The sequence below is a fragment of the Oryctolagus cuniculus genome, chromosome 7 (genome assembly GCF_964237555.1).
Source record: "Oryctolagus cuniculus chromosome 7, mOryCun1.1, whole genome shotgun sequence".
In the NCBI taxonomy this organism is placed as follows: Eukaryota; Metazoa; Chordata; class Mammalia; order Lagomorpha; family Leporidae; genus Oryctolagus; species Oryctolagus cuniculus.
Genome location: NC_091438.1, coordinates 100,774,466 through 100,792,127, shown reverse-complemented (window position 1 = coordinate 100,792,127; position 17,662 = coordinate 100,774,466). Strand labels below are relative to the sequence as shown.

At 36.8% G+C, this 17,662-nt stretch overlaps 1 protein-coding gene and 1 long non-coding RNA gene across 5 annotated transcripts in view; one reads left to right on the top strand and one right to left on the bottom strand.

Annotated features, from left to right (window-relative positions):
- Nucleotides 1-17,662, bottom strand: part of NEGR1 (neuronal growth regulator 1) — a 941,547-nt gene that overhangs the window by 118,613 nt on the left and 805,272 nt on the right. The window contains exon 7 of one of the 2 annotated variants that reach the window (XM_070078258.1): nucleotides 4,204-4,245. The exons of the other annotated variant lie outside the window; for it this stretch is intronic. Coding sequence (XP_069934359.1) covers nucleotides 4,204-4,245 — 42 coding nt within the window. The remainder of the gene's footprint in view (nucleotides 1-4,203; nucleotides 4,246-17,662) is intronic. 2 annotated transcript variants of the gene reach the window in all.
- LOC127493602 (uncharacterized) overlaps nucleotides 1-17,662 on the top strand; it is a 49,474-nt gene that overhangs the window by 21,953 nt on the left and 9,859 nt on the right. Inside the window, exons 2-3 of one of the 3 annotated variants that reach the window (XR_007924033.2) lie at nucleotides 7,676-7,745; nucleotides 9,948-10,078. This is a non-coding gene — a long non-coding RNA (uncharacterized lncRNA). Of the gene's footprint in view, nucleotides 1-7,620; nucleotides 7,746-9,947; nucleotides 10,079-17,662 lie in introns of all 3 variants that reach the window. The other 2 variants (XR_007924032.2, XR_007924031.2) reach the window with 2 other exon arrangements.

The following is a 17,662-nucleotide window of genomic DNA, read 5'->3' as shown; positions in this document are numbered from 1 at the left end:
TAGCGATGGAATGAATTTAAAAGTTACATTATTTGCAGAATAATAATTTTCAGTTGATGTCTGCTGAAGGTTAATTCTAGCGACAAAGTAACGACAAATGCTAGGCAGGGCATCTGTGGTGCATTAAATAAACTGCTTAATTTTAATCTGCCTTTGCACTAAAAAAGGTTGGCTGAATTAGTATTTATTAATGTTCTGAATCTATAAGAAGCTAAGTGAATGCTGGTTTGGCTAAAACTTTAACTTTCTCGATGATTACTTTGATGTGATGTAGATAGTTATGGACTAAGAATATAAAAACAGAAGTAGGACATCATTGTTCATTGAGTCAGCATTGATTTGTGATCAAGGTCTCAACAGAATGTACTTTTTTTACATACTCAAGAACAGGTAGGATGTTCTAGCAAACCAATACTTTTAGGAATAGTAGTTATTCCAAGTAGACAACCTCAATCTCCTTTCCACTCTTTAAAAAATGTAAGTCTAATGTTAAAATTAAAATAAACTCCAAAGGTTAGCACCAGAATGCATGTTATTTTTGGTTAAATGGAAATAGTGTAAGTGATTTAATAGGATGCTGGTGTTATTGACCCAATGGTAGTAATTTTTTTATCTTGATGCCCAGAATATAGACCAGAAAAACTTACAGTATGTAGCATGCTGTTAACATGGCAATTACAATAAAAGTAGTCTAAATTTTCAAATTCACTGCATATCTCATTCATCAGGAAAATGCCCCTTACCTTTAAAACTTTGAGACTGACCAAAGAATAGTTTTCTTTTGTTCTCATTACATGCTATATTTTGTGGCCTTTTCTTGAATAATGACATTAATAATTCAGTTTTCATTCCTTTCAATTGAAACAGAATCTAACTTGTCAGGAATATATAAAAATGTAAGTTATGTCTTCAAGATCTCCATTTCTTAAACTTATGCACATAAATGATATAAATCCACTTTCTTCATTCTATTCTCAGTGTGTTCAATATTTTTATAACTATATCCACTTTATCTTTGATTTAACTCTCGGGAAGTAATAGTAGGAAATAGGAGGTCTGTGTTGTTATTTTATATTCTCTTTTGCCACTTATGTAGAAGCAGCAAATGGACTAGTTTGTGAGATAAGATAATATTTCCTATCTCCTGCACACTTTCATGAGAACTTTCATTCACTATTGTTATTTGGATAATTTTTTTTAAAAAAGCTTTATTTAAAACAACTGGAACTTTTAAACGTTTGGCGTTATTCATTGAGCAAATTATTTTCCTATGTGCCTTTAATGATCTTTTGCCTAGGGTTATATATTGCCAAATTCTTCTCTTGGTATCTCTCTCAGCAGACTGCACATAGTTTTAAAGCTTTTGTTTATCATTTAGACCACTGTTTGAATCCTGCTATCACCATACACTCTTTAAATCTCTGCCTAACCAAACTGTTCCCTAGAGGCTTTTAACAAATTCACAATTAATGGAGGGTGAGTTTCATTTACAGCTGCATTTGTTTTCCCATTGCTCAATTCAATTCAACACATATTTACCAACTTTTCTGACAGCAATTTTTAAAAAAGAACAATTGCAGTCCTAATGAATTCAATTTTCATAGTGTCAAAACATTTTACCTTATCAACAAATTGATCAATTGGGGGACATAATGTCTGTTGCTTGGGAATTGTACAGGCAACAGATATTAGGTCTTAGGATACTTGAAAGACTATATTGTTCATTTTTTGTCTTTATGTAAGTTATTGAAATTTTTTCTATATCTGTATATAACAGGAGATATATTTTATCAATACTGACTTATTCAACTTTCATAATAAGTCTATGTGGTAGGTACCATGATTACTGCACCTCCATTGAGTTTTACAAAGGAACAACCTGAGTCCAAGAGAGCTTAAGTAATTGGATGAAACTGACACAGCTGAAAGGTAGAGTTGTGATTCACACCTTGGCAGTTTACTACAAAGTTTGTATTTTCACCTGTATGCTATATACTGTGGGAAGAATTATGAACCTTTCTTATTCTTAAAAGTAAAAACAATTTTTTGTTACTTTTAAAACACGAATATCTTTGAAAATGTTCCTACCATTGAAAGAGGTTTTGATATAGATAGAATACTTAAAAAAAACCTTGTTATACTTATTCTCAATAAACCTATTTTTCAAAAATTTGAAGTCAACAAACACAATGTTACTGGATGTCACCATATTTTACCTTTTAAAGTTCTTTGTATTTCAATTTTCTTTATTTGATTAGATAAGGATGGTACTCTATCCTTTTAATTTATAAGGGCATCATCAAATAATTAGGGCCACAGACTAAGAAGGAAAGTAAGTACTTAGCTAATTTCTGCTTCAAATCACTAGGCAACATAGCAGTATGGAAATTACTTAATATTCTTTTTAAAACTGATGGAGAAAAGGAGATAATAAGGTTTACTAACCAGATTAACTCTAAAATCTCATATGAACCTGAGGTTATATTATTCAGTAAAGGCCATCAATATTCCTAGAAATCAGAGCTGGTAGGTCTTTACAACTTTTAATGAGATTCAGGTGCTGGCATTGTGGCACAGCGGGTCAAGCCATTGTCTGCAGTGCCTGCATCCCATATGGGCACTGGTTTGAGTCCCGGCTGCTCCCTTTACAATCCAACTCCCTGCTAATGTGCCTGGGAAGGCAGATGAAGACGACCCAAGTATCTTATCCCCTGTCACCCACGTGGGAGACCTAGAAGAAACTTCCAGCTCCTAGCTTCTGTCTAACCCAGTCCTATCTGTTGCAGCCATTTGGGGAGTGAAAAAACAGATGGAAAATCTCTCTGTCTTTCCCTCTCTCTCTGTGACTCTGCCTTCCAAATAAATAAAATAAATCTTTAAAACAGAAAAGAAATAAAAATGAGATACAGATTACTGGTAGTTCTAATTATACTCATTTTAATATGACACTCAAATTTAAGAAGATATTAACTCATCTGTAAAATAGGTAACTGTTATTAATCACATAGTTGAAAGTTATATGCATCAACTATAAGATAATTTAAAACAAACTACTCAAATATGCTTGTTTGAGAGGTTATGAAAATGTATTCTATAATTTGACTCAAAAGTGTTATATTATGAGATTCTTTAAATACATAATCATAGACTTGCTCAAACTTGCTTCATTTTGGGGGTGGGGGTAATTCATAATCATCTAAAGCAATTTAAAGCATTTTTGATTGATTACAATCTGAGATAGAATTTTTTTTTCATTTCTTAAACACTCAGTTTCTCAAATCAGCAAATCCTGTTTTAGACTAAAATTTAGTGCCATTTCTGGAATGAGAGGAGAAACAACTATTTAACTAACTTACACCTCTTTATGGGTAGGCAGCATCAACAAATCCTTTAACTCAGCAGTTATAAGAAATCCCTATGAACTTTTCAAAGCTAAACAACTTCAGCACTTCCACTTTTTTCTTAAAATAGCCAGCAGCCAACATTCAAAATGAACTGCTAAATTCCTATATAACAAGATAAAGATTGTTTCTAATATCAATAGCTTTTATCTCGATTTCATGTCACTCAGGAATGTTCACTGTTGAAAGCAACTCTCCAAAACACACTTATAGCAATGGCCTATCTTTTCAGACTGAGAATTTGTGGTTGAATTAGGAACACTCTGGAAATAAAGCCCAACAAGTGAAATAAGTCCTTTGACTTGACAGTTTCAAGAGACCAAAAATCTCCCAGTATAATATTGCAAGAGCAGAAGTATAGGTTTTCCTCCAGCTATTGTTCCTTTTAGGAGCACTAAATGCCTTCCTGCTTCATAATGATTTTATAATAATGTAATACCAAGCCCAAGTAAATAGTTTTTTAATAGCTACTCAGAAAACCTTGTAAACTCTCTATAGCTCTGTTTGCAATGCCATTGCAGAAGCTAATCACCTTACAACTGTTCTACAATGTGACAGATATTTACTGCATAAGCCCTATAGAATGGAAAAAAAAAAAAAAAGATGTTAACTTCCAACAAGGGTCAGCTCACAAAATCCAAAGGGAGGACGAATCACAGATAGACGAGGACAAGTAACAGACATTACAGCAGCACCGCCAGCATGCGGCCCATGATCAACTCCGTTTATCTCTATGATATGAAGGCCTTGTTTAATGGAAAAAGTACCCAAACATACTTTGTGAATGTATGTGGATACTGACCTGGACTTGTGACAGGACTAGAGGTAGTAGGCTCAATAATTTCTACAAAAAGGGAAAAGGAAAGAAAAGAAAAACATTTTGTGTATTAATCATACATAAAAGACAAACACTCATGAGACAATCAACAGTCATGCAACATATACACAGGTGGTTTTTGATTTGAAGGCTTCCCTGACCATGGAAACAACTGAACAAAATCCAGATTCTGAGGTTTGTGTATCAGCTGATCACTGTTTTTGTTATTGTAACATCTTGTATTCTGAGCCAACATTTGGGAGTCATTTCCACATTCTAGTCTATGGCATCATGTAATGCTGTGCTGAAGTTAAGGATCTGCTGTTAGCATTCTTAAGCTAGGGGCCGGCACCATGGCTCACTCGGTTAATCCTCCGCCTTGTGGCGCCGGCATCCCATATGGGCGCCAGGTTCTAGTCCTGGCTGTTCCTCTTCCAATCCAGCTCTCTGCTGTGGCCCGGGAAGGCAGTGGAGGATGGCCCAAGTGCTTGGCCCTTGCACCCGCATGGGAGACCAGGAGGAAGCACCTGGCTCCTGGCTTCGAATCAGCACAGCGCTGGCGGTAGCGGCCATTTGGGGAGTGAACCAACAGAAGAAAGACCTTTCTCTCTGTCTCTCTCTCTCTCTCACTGTCTATAACTCTACCTGTAAAATTAAAAAAAAAAAAAAAAAAGCTTTCTCAAGCTACCATTTACTTGGTTTCCTTCTAGTAAAACACTAAAACATGCAAGTAGAATATTTTCTTCTGAGAGAGCCGGTGCCAGTTCCCAAAGCCAATGATGGACAGTTGCTTCATAATAGACACTAAAAATAAAAATCATGGTCAAGTACTCCAGAAGTCTTTTTAAAGGTAAAATCTCATATTTTACAAGCACATCTACAAAACTTGGCCATTTAGAGAAGAAGTTGTGTCTGCCTTTATGCTTCTGTTTAAAAAGTAAACACACATACCCTTGTACACCCCACACATACACAAACATACACATTTTAAGCAACCTAAAATATACTTGTATGTTGATAAGGCATTGTTTCTCTATATCCCTGGCATACTTAAAGTGTATTTGCATCATTGGCATAAAAATAATACTCTTGTAGATATCTAACAAATTCTGTGGGCATTTTAAGTTCTGAACAAAGATAGTTTTAAAAATTTCTGGGAAATAAATTGTGGACAAACTACATGAATTTCAAAATGTTTTTCCCATCAAAATAAACTTATCTTTTAATTTTATAAATTTCTTGGAGAGACCTGATACAATATTTTATTTAAGATTTTTTAACTTTCTAATGGAAACATTTCTGTTTAAGTGTGAAATGATGGTGATAATATCGGTAGCAGTATGCAAAGTCAAAGACCATCACTGGCAATCCATAATAGAGGAACAATTTTCAATGAGGGAAAAGCAAATATCAGGAAAACATTGCTTTTTTTGAGGGTTTTTAATACTTTAGCAGCCTGAGAAAATTTTAGCACTTATTTCACAAAAGCAATATACTCCTATTTAATCTAGTTAATAAGAAAGTTTAAACCAGTAAGAAAACTCATGAAATCTCAAGGATGCATGAATCTGAAGCTGATTTTTAAAGCCTAACACAGTGAGTGTGTCTACCAGATTCTCATGCAAGATCTTGTCTCTGGAAACCTTCTTTGCTTATCTTTGTTCTGGTGACCTTCAAAAGATGTAGGCAAGAGAGAAAGTCAGAAAAAAGAGAACTTGTTCTTCCTCTCTTTTTCTGGAATTTTCTCTTTGGGATTTTCACTGATAAAGTAACAGTGATTTCCAATTCCATTTAAGAGTGAACTCACATCCCTTCCCTATTAGACTAGTTTAGCTACTGGCTTTACTCATAAAACTCTAGTTTAGCAGGAGTTATAAAGTCCACCTTTCCAAAAACCTTTTTGGAGTCAAGTCTGGGGGAGTAAAGTTTGTATGTATTTCAATCTGAAAGTCTGGTTCCCTGGGCTGTTTATGATGGTCTGAGTCAAGGGATCTCCCCAGGTCTCAGGAGGGCTGGTAAAGATCTTTCCTAGGTTTTAACACATCTGAGATGATGAATGTACTCTTTTTTTTTTTTTTTTTTTTTGGACAGGCAGAGTTAGAGAGAGAGAGAGAGAGAGAGAGAGAAAGGTCTTCCTTTTCCGTTGGTCCACCCCACAAATGGCCGCTACGGCCGGCAGGCTGCACTGATCCGAAGCCAGGAACCAGGTGCTTCCTCCTGGTCTCCCATGCGGGTGCAGGGCCCAAGGAGCTGGGCCATCCTCCACTGCCTTCCCAGGCCACAGCAGAGAGCTGGACTGGAAGAGGAGCAACCGGGACAGAATCCAGTGTCCCACCGGGGACTAGAACCCTGGGGTTCCGGCGCCATAGGCGGAGGATTAGCCAAGTGAGCCATGGTGCTGGCTTTTTTTTTTTTTTTTTTGCTAATGATGATTTGAAAGTTCACAGAAAAAGATGGGTGGCCTACAACTACAATTTCATCTCAATGAACACAGAAACAAATAGCTGTCCCATAGAACCAAGCTCTTCATTGTGCTTGCTTATGTAGAGCTAAATTGCTTATGTAAAGCTACATTGTCTCACAGGAAGGCTTTTAAAAGAATACAAGAACTTAGTGCATGAAAAATTATGTTGCATGCAGGATCTACTCCATGACTTTAGCTTTACAGTTAGTGCAAGACATTTTTTTCATCCACATAAGCAAAGAGAAAAAGGAACACCTAGTTGAGTAATTTCATATAAAATAAGATTCATGAAGAGAGAAATTGGTTGAGTAAGAAATTCAGATTAATAAAATCTAAGGAGTCACAAACATAGTGCAAGAAGGAAGGGAAGAGAAATTAGAGTGAGAACAAAGCGCTGAAATCAGAAAAATCTGGCGCTGAGGTTGGGGAATGATGAAGAGTCAGCTAAACTCCTTGATGTGAGATTGGTGAGTTAGAAAGGATGCAGATAAAACTAGTCTCTGCCATTATTCAATAGCATGCCAGTGAGCAGGTAAATGAATCTCTCCAACCTTCAATGCCCTCATTCATCAAATTTAGAAAATAGATGCTATTTTGTAGTGTTGTTGGGGAAGATTAAAGATCATATAAATAACCACATGAGAATTAGTAGTTTTTGTTATTGTGGAGTGAATGGGAAAATTTGTATCTGAAAGTACAGTGTTAGAATTTAGGAAGTGTTTAACTTTATCAAGTAGGAGCAAATATGGAGAACAATGTGTGTAGTTAAAACTACATAAATAAAAAGGAATTACACCTAAAATGTAGACAATGACTTTTTTCCAGCTAAAACATACTTAATGTATTATGCCGTAGCATCATTATTTGGGAGCCATATTGATTGTAGGAAGATAACTGGAATCCATTATACTTTAAAATATTTATTTATTTATTTGAAGCAGAGAGACAAGGAAAGACAGAAATAAACATTTTCCACCTGCTGGTTCACTCCAGAAATGCCTGCAATGGTGAAGATTGGGCCAGGCTGAAGCTAGGAACCAAGAATTTCATCTGGATTTCCCAGGTGAGTATCTTGAACCACAATTTGCTGCTTCCCAGATACCTTAGCAGAGAGCTGGAGCAGAGGTAGACTAATAGGGACTTGAATGGATTCCACAATATAGGAGGCAAGCATGCCACACTACGACTAAACCATTGAACCATAGCACCCACTCCCACAATATTTTGTAACAATTCTAATTTATGTAAAAATTTAGAATATAAATTTATAGATCAAGATCTCACTTTTTTTGTGAAGTAAAAATGGCTTTTAATCCTAAAATGGAAATTTGGTGTTAAATTATTATAAGCAAGTATTTATAACACATACAAAAGATATTAAAAAGTAAACTTTCCTCCTTGTATCTCTGAACAAATCAGAATGATTCTACTAATGCAATATAATGAAGGCCTTTCTTTGTAGTTAAAGAAAATAATGATATTTTATTACTTATAAAATATAGTCTGGGTAGTAGTCAAAGTTGACAAGATGGAATAAATCTGGTATAGATTTCTTTGTACTTTTCCAAAATCAATGATTCAATATATCTGAAACTGCTTATGGAACAATACTAATTATTATTATACTAGTTACAATTGTATAAATTATTAAATGCTTACTGTATACCAGGCACAGATTTAAATGTTTTACACATCTTTTTTTTAAAAAATATTTTATTTATTTATTTAAGAGGTAGAGTTACAGAGAGAGGGAGAGACACAGAGAGAGGTCTTCCATCCACTCGTTCACTCCCCAAATGGCTGCAATGGTTGGAGCTGAGCCGATATGAAGCCAGGAACCAGGAGCTTCTTCCAGGTCTCCCATGAGGGTGCAGGAGCCCAAGCACTTGGGCCATCTTCCACTGCTTTCCCAGGTGCCCATATGGAATGCTAGCACCGCGGGCAGAGACTTAGCGTACTGCGCCACAGCACCAGCCCCATGTTTTACACATCTTAACTCATTTTCTCTAACCAACAAATCCATGAGGTAGCTAATGTTATTGATTCCTCCTTTACATATGAGTCAATGGAGCACAGATAAATACCCTGCTCATAGTCAAACAGCTAATAAGGAGTAGAGATGGGAGAGATATTATGCTAGAATGTCTTAGCATTCTATTCTCTCACCTTTCACAAGAAATACCCTACCCACTTTCATTACAATATATTTAAATGGGACATTCCTACACAAGAGATATTTCAGCTCTCTACTACTACTCTCCCAATAACAAGGTCTTCCTATTAAAAGTAGTTAATTAATGAATGGTTTCTATTGGGAAAATCAGCATATCCAATCAGTGTTAATTCCTAAAACTTCTACCATAATGGAATTTCACTGGAGAAAGGATTTACATTTCCTATCTTGTTCTCATATTCTAAGCCAACATCAAGTATAGTTGTTTGCTATTGTGTAAATCTTGATGCAATAGAGGGGTAACACTTCAGATAGCTCCAAGGATATTGTCCTAACAGAATTACACAACTAAATGAGAATTTTAGACTTATACACCTTACTTTATGAATACAGTAGTTTAACCAGAGACTGCTCAGCATTCAAAAACTTCATTGTTTTTAGATGGATCAGATTAGACTGCTGCTCTGTCATCTTAATAATCAACTTGTAAGCAGTGAAATATGCTTCATGAGGTGCCAAGTGAGCTCTCTTTATGAGCAATAGTAAAGGTCCTAAGTGAGATTTTCGTACATGTCTCATTATATGGCGAGTCAGAGTGGCACCCCAGGGTTAATGGCGAAATATATCACTGTATATCACACATCACATCACTGCAGGGAATGGTCTCAGCAAAGGGACACTTTTAATTGTACATAAAACAGGGGTGAAGAGAAGTTCACCAAGACAGTTTCAAGGGTTATGTGGAAAAATGAGGTATCATGTAAGACAAGATTTTACTTCTTTAACAAAGGTAATTTTGGTGAGGACAGGAGGAAATTCTATTAAAACAAAGTAATAAGTAAACAGTGAATTAAAAGAATGGGTGATTTGTAATGTTTTTTTCCAAAGGCTGTATTAATTATTGCTTTGTAACTCTGCACATACAGTATATTATTAGAATTGTCCAGTATGAAACTTTTTCATTTCCAGGTTTTTCGAAAGTCATATTTGGCTTCTGGGTTGTTATTTTACCTTTATATTATTATAACAGAGACGTGAGATGTGTGCAAGTTATCTTTCATACTGTTGAGAGATAACATGATCATGTTGCAGAGACATGACAGAAATTAATCCTTTTGGTTGCCATGGTTTCATCTGAATGCTCTGACTCCCAACTATTGTGAAGTGGAAGCAATGTCATTTTCACAGGAGAACGAAGAGGACATTGCTCTGGAATGATCAAGGTTAGTGCCGATGGAAACACGGAAGGCTAAGTTGGTTACAGAAGGAAAAAAAAAAAAGGTGACTTTTCCTTTTCTCCTTATGAAGAAAGCCCATAAAGTGTGTCAGGCTGCTTAGAGCACAGGAACACAGAGCCTTTGTGCACAGAGAGACATGTAAGAATCACACTTCTGCCTCCAGGAAAGAAATGCATTATTTGGAAAATTTCATGGGGTTATAGTTGATATCAGACACTCCAAGGTAGCAGTCAAATACACATAGTACAATTCTGTTAGTCAGAAGTCTTGGATTCCATCTCATCTGGTAACCACAGGGGTGGACTCTAACTCAGGCTCTTGATTTCAGTTTCTTCTATAAAACTAAGAGGTTATAATAGCATGCATACATACTGCACCATTATTTTATATTAATGTTATTTTTTGTCACTATCACATGGTTGTTGTTAAAAGATGGTTTCACACAGCATTTAATAATGGAGATCCTTGAGGAGACTTACCTGGGATCCAATACCAGCTCCAATACTGAGAAGTTGCTCACCCTTTCTAAGTTTGTATGTTTATTAAATGGAGATAATGATATCCACTGTAGTAAGGTAAATGAGATAATGCATACAAATCACTTAGCACAGTGACTGCCTGAAAATCACCACGGTTCAACAGATGTTAGCTTATTTTTTAACTGAACTGATGAAAAATGACTTTAAAATCATTGGAGCACTATCAACATTTACATTGTTATCAGTAATTATCATATAATTCAACCTTAAAGTAAATATTTCATTTAGAGTAAACCATTTCTATTACTGAAAAATTACAAAAACATTTTCAAATGTTTAGAAAGAAAAGCCTACATATTAACATCAACTGCACATATTAACATCAACCACCAAACTTTCACTGTAACATTACAGATGCACAGGAGATTCTGCATTTATTTTATAGGAGAAGATTTTGTGCCCATGTTTGGCTATTGGTTGTAGATGTCGAAGTGGAATGTGTATGTGATGGAGCAATGGATTACTCACAGGGGAATAAAAATTCGAATGTTGCTGTGTCTCTGTACTTATGCTCACTCCAGTTAAAGATTGAAGACAAAGTCTTATGTTAGAACTAAGAAAGTATGTACATATATTATCATTCTGGTTAATATCCTGAAACAATACAAATACTGCCATTCTTAATCTTGGTCAAAACTAATTCTTGGAATATTAAAGTATCCTTTTAGTAAGTGAAAAGCCAGTTCTCTTATGAGTGAGAAAATCAATTCTATAATAACCAAGGGTCACTAAGAATATACTATACATTCATATGTTCAATTATATTAATAATAAAACTTTTCAGAGTTATGGTCATAGTTTCTTCCATAAATTTCTCTACTGCCTGAGATTTGAGAGAAAAATTATGGAAGAATTTTGGTCCATGCTTTCAGTTATAGTTGGTAGAAATAGTTTTTCAGACTTCTGGGTCAACTACTAACTTTCAGTAAATAATCATTCAGTCAAAAGGCCATTAAGAGGGGCTGGCGCTATGGTGTAATGATTAAACCTCTGTCTGAAATGCCAGTATCTGATATGGGCACTGGTTTGTGTCCTGGCAGCTCCACTTCCAACCCAGCTCCTTGCTAACAGCCTGGGAAAAGCAGCAGAAAGATGGCCCAAGTACCTGGGCCTCTGCCACCCATCTGGGTGACTCACATGAAGCTCCTGGCTCCTGGCTTCAGTCTGGGCCCAGCCTTAGTCATTGTGGACATGTAGGGAATGAACCAGCAGATAGAAGATCTTTCTCTCTCTTCCTCTCTCTCACTCTCTAATTCTGACTTTCAAATAAACAAATATATTTAAAAAAAAAAGCCATTGAGAAATTTTGGGTTTTACCAAGTACTTCATATAATACTCAGGACAAACACTGATTTTCATCATTATATTAATACTCAACTCTGGAAATGATCTGATGAGAGATCGGCTTTATTTCTGAAACATGCCGCTCAGTATCACAGGAGAATAAGTGTCTCGGCTTTTAGTAAACACAACTGATTTCCTGTCTAATACAAATTAGAAAGAAAATAAAAATAAAGGTATTATGGTCAAGAGTGCAAGAACCTGAAAGAGGAGAATTAACTGCTGATATATTTGTAAAAGCCTATTGTATTACTGCTATGCAAAGAAATGCAGAGTCTAGACACCTGGTAATTAATAGTTGGGCTGTTTCTTTGTTTTAAATCTACAAAATTCTAATTATTTCCAAGGACTGAATTATAAGCTGTCAAATCTTTCCAGTTCTTCCACACAAAAGACTATAGAGGGATGGCATTTACTCACTGCCTGTGGAATTTTTTTTGTTGGGGGGAGGGGCTGGATTTTTGAGGGATTTCCAGGGAGTTGGCAAATGATCATATGTTTTTGAGATACTCATTTCACGTTATTCATCCATTTGACACATTGGATTTAAAGCGATTTGGTGAATTCAGATTGCCACTCACCTTTCTTATGTGAGGTATGCCACTAATATTTGTAAGGCTGTAGTGAGCTAGAACTGAGTTCAAGTCTCTGTCATGTACTAGCTGCGAAATCTTTCACAGATTAGTGGTCATAGGTGAAATGGGCTTTTTAATTTTCACAATCAATATGAGATACCTAGCATGGTGATTGGCATAAAGTAGGAAGATAGAACTTTTTTAACCTTTCCTGTGATCCAGATCTAAAATTCTTGATATTATGGAAGGCAGCTTTTCATTTCTAGATATTTTTAAGTCCTACTTGGGCAGTCTGTTTGGAATGACTGAATAATGTGGAAAGTAGCTGGAAACTGCTAATAAAAAGGCAGCTTGTGGATGGTGATAAATGTCCCTGGATTACTGACTTTACAACTACATCCAGGAAATATATAAAGTGAGTCCACCTGTTGGCCATAGTGAAATGACATACAGTGGCAAACTCTGACAAAGCAGGGTGCTATGAGACACTGTGACAGGCGCTGAAGGGTGTCCTTTCCACCTGTGAGCCGGGTGAGTCAGCACAGGTTCAACATGAATCAGCAGGAACAGAAGACGCCGGCAGGGCACGTGTCACTCTGCTCCTCCCAGTGTTGTATTAGAAGCAATGTGGCAAAAATCCAGCTTTCTGAGAAATCGATGCTAGCAGAAAACCAAAGCTGCCAAGGAGCAGCTGGACTATTGGCTCAGTGAAAGAAAGATGCCTGAGGACAAGGGCAAAACCAGGGAGGCTTTCTATGGAAGAGCTGCCTGGACATTGCACTACTGACAATTCGTATGATTTTTGAGTTATTCATTCCTTTGGAGATTTTCGTTACCTTTTCAACATATCTTTCGAGAGCACCCTACTTTCCTAACGCTATGCTGGTTGTTGATACAGTGGTGAGTAAGACAAATGCTCTTCTCTGTAAAAGGCACCATATGGCGATATCAGCAATTCAAAAAAAAAGCAATGAAATGATTGCACAGTAAGAACTATGGATAGTAAGTCCAGGGTACTTTAGGGGCCTGTAGCTGGAGAAACTGTCCTGGTACAGGGGTTAGGGAAAACCATTTTAGGAAGTGACTTGCTAAACCTGAATTTCTGCGTCTGAATCACATGCTTTGTCCAGGCTTGAACAGTCAACAACAGAAGGCGAAGTCAGATGGGTCTACCGCTGGTGAGTCTGCTGGCAAGTGTGGGTACAGCACATTCTGCTGTGGCAGAGCTCTGGAGAAGAGGTTCTGCTGAGAGGGCATGCATGATGTGATTTGCTCTCTGAACAGTGAGGTACTGAGGGAAATGATTCCAGTCAGGGGCAGAAGATGTCACAGCCTGAAGAGATTTTAGAGACTATTCTGATCCTACCAGTTCATCTTACAGACGAGAAAAATGAGGCCCAGGCAGATGGGTGATGTGTCCAAATCGAACAGCAAGGAAACTGCAGGGGTGGCATTAGAAGACTGGTCTTTTCACTTCCAGTCCGGTGGCAATGAAGAAAAGGTAAACCTTAACAATACTCTACCACAACAATATTACTCTATCCTCCTATGTGTGTCACATGACATAATGGGTATATAATTTATATAGTAAACACTTTTGCTTGTTTATTTCCTGTCTTTATCACTATAATGTAAACTATCAAACCAATAAAGGTCAAGTTTCTATAGTAATACACCAAGGAAGACAGTACGATAATTTCACTCCTGTGATGATTTTCTGTCCTCACAACTCCATGAAGCAAAGAGAATAATTGACTGAAGATCAAGGACCTCACAAGCAATTTTTCTTGATGCAACAGTCTGAACTAACCACTTCTGGAGCACATTTATTTGACTGGAAAAATCTACCATGCTTTTTTGAATTGATCTGAATAAGTGCAAACATGTATGTACATACATACTGGAGTACAGGGTAAATCTCTGCATGTACAGCCATACACAAGGAGTCTTCTAAACATTCCTGGGAAATGAGTAATATGAAAAAACTATGAATGAGTTTAAGAATTTTTCACAGCAAAATAAACAGCTTTGTCCATTTGCTGTGAACTTTTTGGAGTACCCTCCTATGTATGTCATGTGACATGATGGGTATATAAATGACACAATAAACACTTTTGCTTGCTTATTTCTTTCCTGTCTTTATCACTATAATGTAAACTTCATAAAGTTAGGAACTTTGCTTGCTTGTTTTTCTATTGAATTCTCAATGTGTAAAACACTCCTGGCACATAACAGATACTCAATAAATATTGACTAGATGAATGAAAGAACATGTGTACAATTGCATATATGTATTAGAGTCCACATGCTCATATGTGGATTTTGGATGTGGATATTTTACATAAATATGTCATGCACATGTGAAACTACCCTCTGCCATCCCCAAGATAGCTGATGGAACAAAAGGATTGATGGAGACTGGAGAGTCACAGACTCCAATTAGACATCTCAAGATTATAGTCTAAATCTGATCCCAGGATGATAGCAGTTCTAATACTGGGCCCAAATAAAATTTCAGTTTGGTCTGCACATAAAAGTTTAAAAAAAATTAAGGTGTGAGGCCAGTGTTGTGGCTCGGAGGGTTGAGACATGGTTTTCAACATTGCCATCCCATATGCATGCTTGCTTAAGTCCAGCTATGACTGGAGAGCAGAGGACAATGGCCCAGGTCTTTGGGCCCCTACACCCATGTGGAAAGCCTGGATGCAGTTCCAGTCTCCTGGCTTCAGCCTGGCTCATTCCCAGTTATTGTGGACATTTGGGGAGTGAACCAGCAGATGGAAGATCTCTGTTTCTACATATAACTCTGCATTTCAAAAAATAAAATGAATCTTAAAAAAATGAAGACAGGATTAAAGCAGTTCCTATTTTGCAAACTGAAATAGTAGAGTCTGACCAAAATACCTGCTGCTCTGACCATATCATAATTTTTTTTTCTGTTGGCATTTCCTATTAAATTACAAAATCATTCATTACCATGCTGCAAGAAAAGGCAAAGCAGGAGGGCATGGGTTAGAGATAAATATGTCTAATTGTACAATCCACTATATATACATCAAAGAAAACAAATAATTGTAGTCAAGTTTCATTTTATTGAATGAATTGGTATTACGCTCAGTGCATCTAGATTTTGCTTGGTCTGGATCTTCTAGTGGATGTTATTAAGGTACAGACATTGAAAAGTCTCAGAAACAAGTTAAGCTTAGAAATTTGAGCAAAATGTTAGTTATAATTGATTCTTACCCAAAATTATATATTTCCTATGCATGGAGAATTAAGTACTTGGAAATGAATCCAGGATATAGCACCAAGTGGTTAAAGTTGAATAGAGTGTTTAGCCATTAAATTCATGTGAGGGTTTAGGCCTTATATGAATTCAAAGCATTTTTTAACGTTGAGTGCCTGTGCCCCTTTGCAGTTTTATTTGAGGAATACATATTAAGGCAACTGTCCAAACCCAGCCTTATCTGTATACTGCCGTGTCAAATTTGATGATTTCTCAAGCTCCCTCCAACTTGTAGGATTTCTCTCAATTGCTGCACACTACATGTTCCTACTCTTGCTGAGATAGTCTATGTTTTAAGTGATATTTGTTTAATGTTCATCTATCTAAAACATTAAAACAGTGGTATTTTTTCCAAATTAACATTAATGTTAAATCAAAAGTATCTGGAAGCAATTGGTAATAAGAAAACAAAATTAATGCTACAAGCCAGAATATTTGAGTTTTGTAACAGGTGTTGTCATTTCTGAGTTCAAAAATACTCTGAGCCCCACTTTGTCACCTAAGAGAATCAGAAAAGTAATATCTGACTATTTTATCTTACAGTGATAAAACTGGGTAAATTAAATACCTTCTCTGGGCTTCTATTTCCTTAGCTGTAAAATGGGGAAAATGATAATTTGCCTCATAAGATAACCATGAAAATAAAATAATTTCTATAAAGATCTTAGCATAATTTTTTTAAGTTAGTGGCTTCTATTAATATAATTTAAATATATTGTACAAGTTTGCTTCTCCAAGCTAGAAGATTGTTGGGGAGGCAGGTAGGAAGCAGCCTGAGTGGCACTCTTTGGGATTGTATCAATAAGACTAATTTGAAATTCCATGGAGATGCAAATTTCAAAAAGAACACAGGCTTGAAAATCTACCTTGGCATGACTGCTAACTCTATAGACTTGGGAGAAGTTTTCAAACCTCTCTAGGACTATTTCCTTACAATGTGAAGCACAGAACCAAGACAGAGGAAACAGTAAGTCAGTGCCACAATGTTAATTTGTGGTCAGACCTGATATCAGAAGCTAAGTTTCCTGAACGCTGGATCAGGATCACATCTCCTGCTTTAATAGTTGATTTGCCCATCTGAAGTATTTCATTTATTACTTCATGCCAGAAAACTCATTAATTATTAAATTCCAAGTGTTGTGTTAGATGTTGGAGAAGGGAAGAGCACACCATACAAATCTGTGTCCCTGTAAACTTCCCGGTCAGGTAAGGATTGGTACAGGGTATGAAGTCCCATGCCGGGAGCAGGGAACCTCAGCTGAGTGCAATAGCTAAAGATTGGATCTGTTTGTCTGCCTTTGACCTGTCCACAGGAGAAACAAGGGGTACTTTTTGCTGATCAGGTACAGATAACCTGCATATTCCTCTCATTGTTCAGCAGTTTCTCTTTGATTTTTTTTTTTTTTTTTTGACTTCCATGATATCGCCAAATGAGATTTGTGGAAAAGAAATTCTCCCTGAATTTTCTTAGCTCAGAGATAACTGGATTCCTTTGGAAGCCAATGTTCTTTGCTGATTTCAATGTAAAGATATCTCTTGGGAGGAGGGGGGCGACATGTAACACAGTGGCTAAAGCTGCCGCCTACAATGAGGGAGAGAAAGAGAGAGAGAGAGAGAGAGAGAGAGGGAGAGAGAGAGAATGAATCTTCCATCTGCTGGTTCTCTCCTCAAATGGCTGCAACAGCTGAAGCTGGGCTGATCCAAAGCCAGGAGCCAGGAGCTTCTTCCAGGTCTCCCACATGGGCGCAGGGACCCAAGTACTTGGCCCATCTTCCACTGCTTCCCCAGATGCATTAGCAGGGAGCTGGATCAAAAGTGGAGCAGCTGG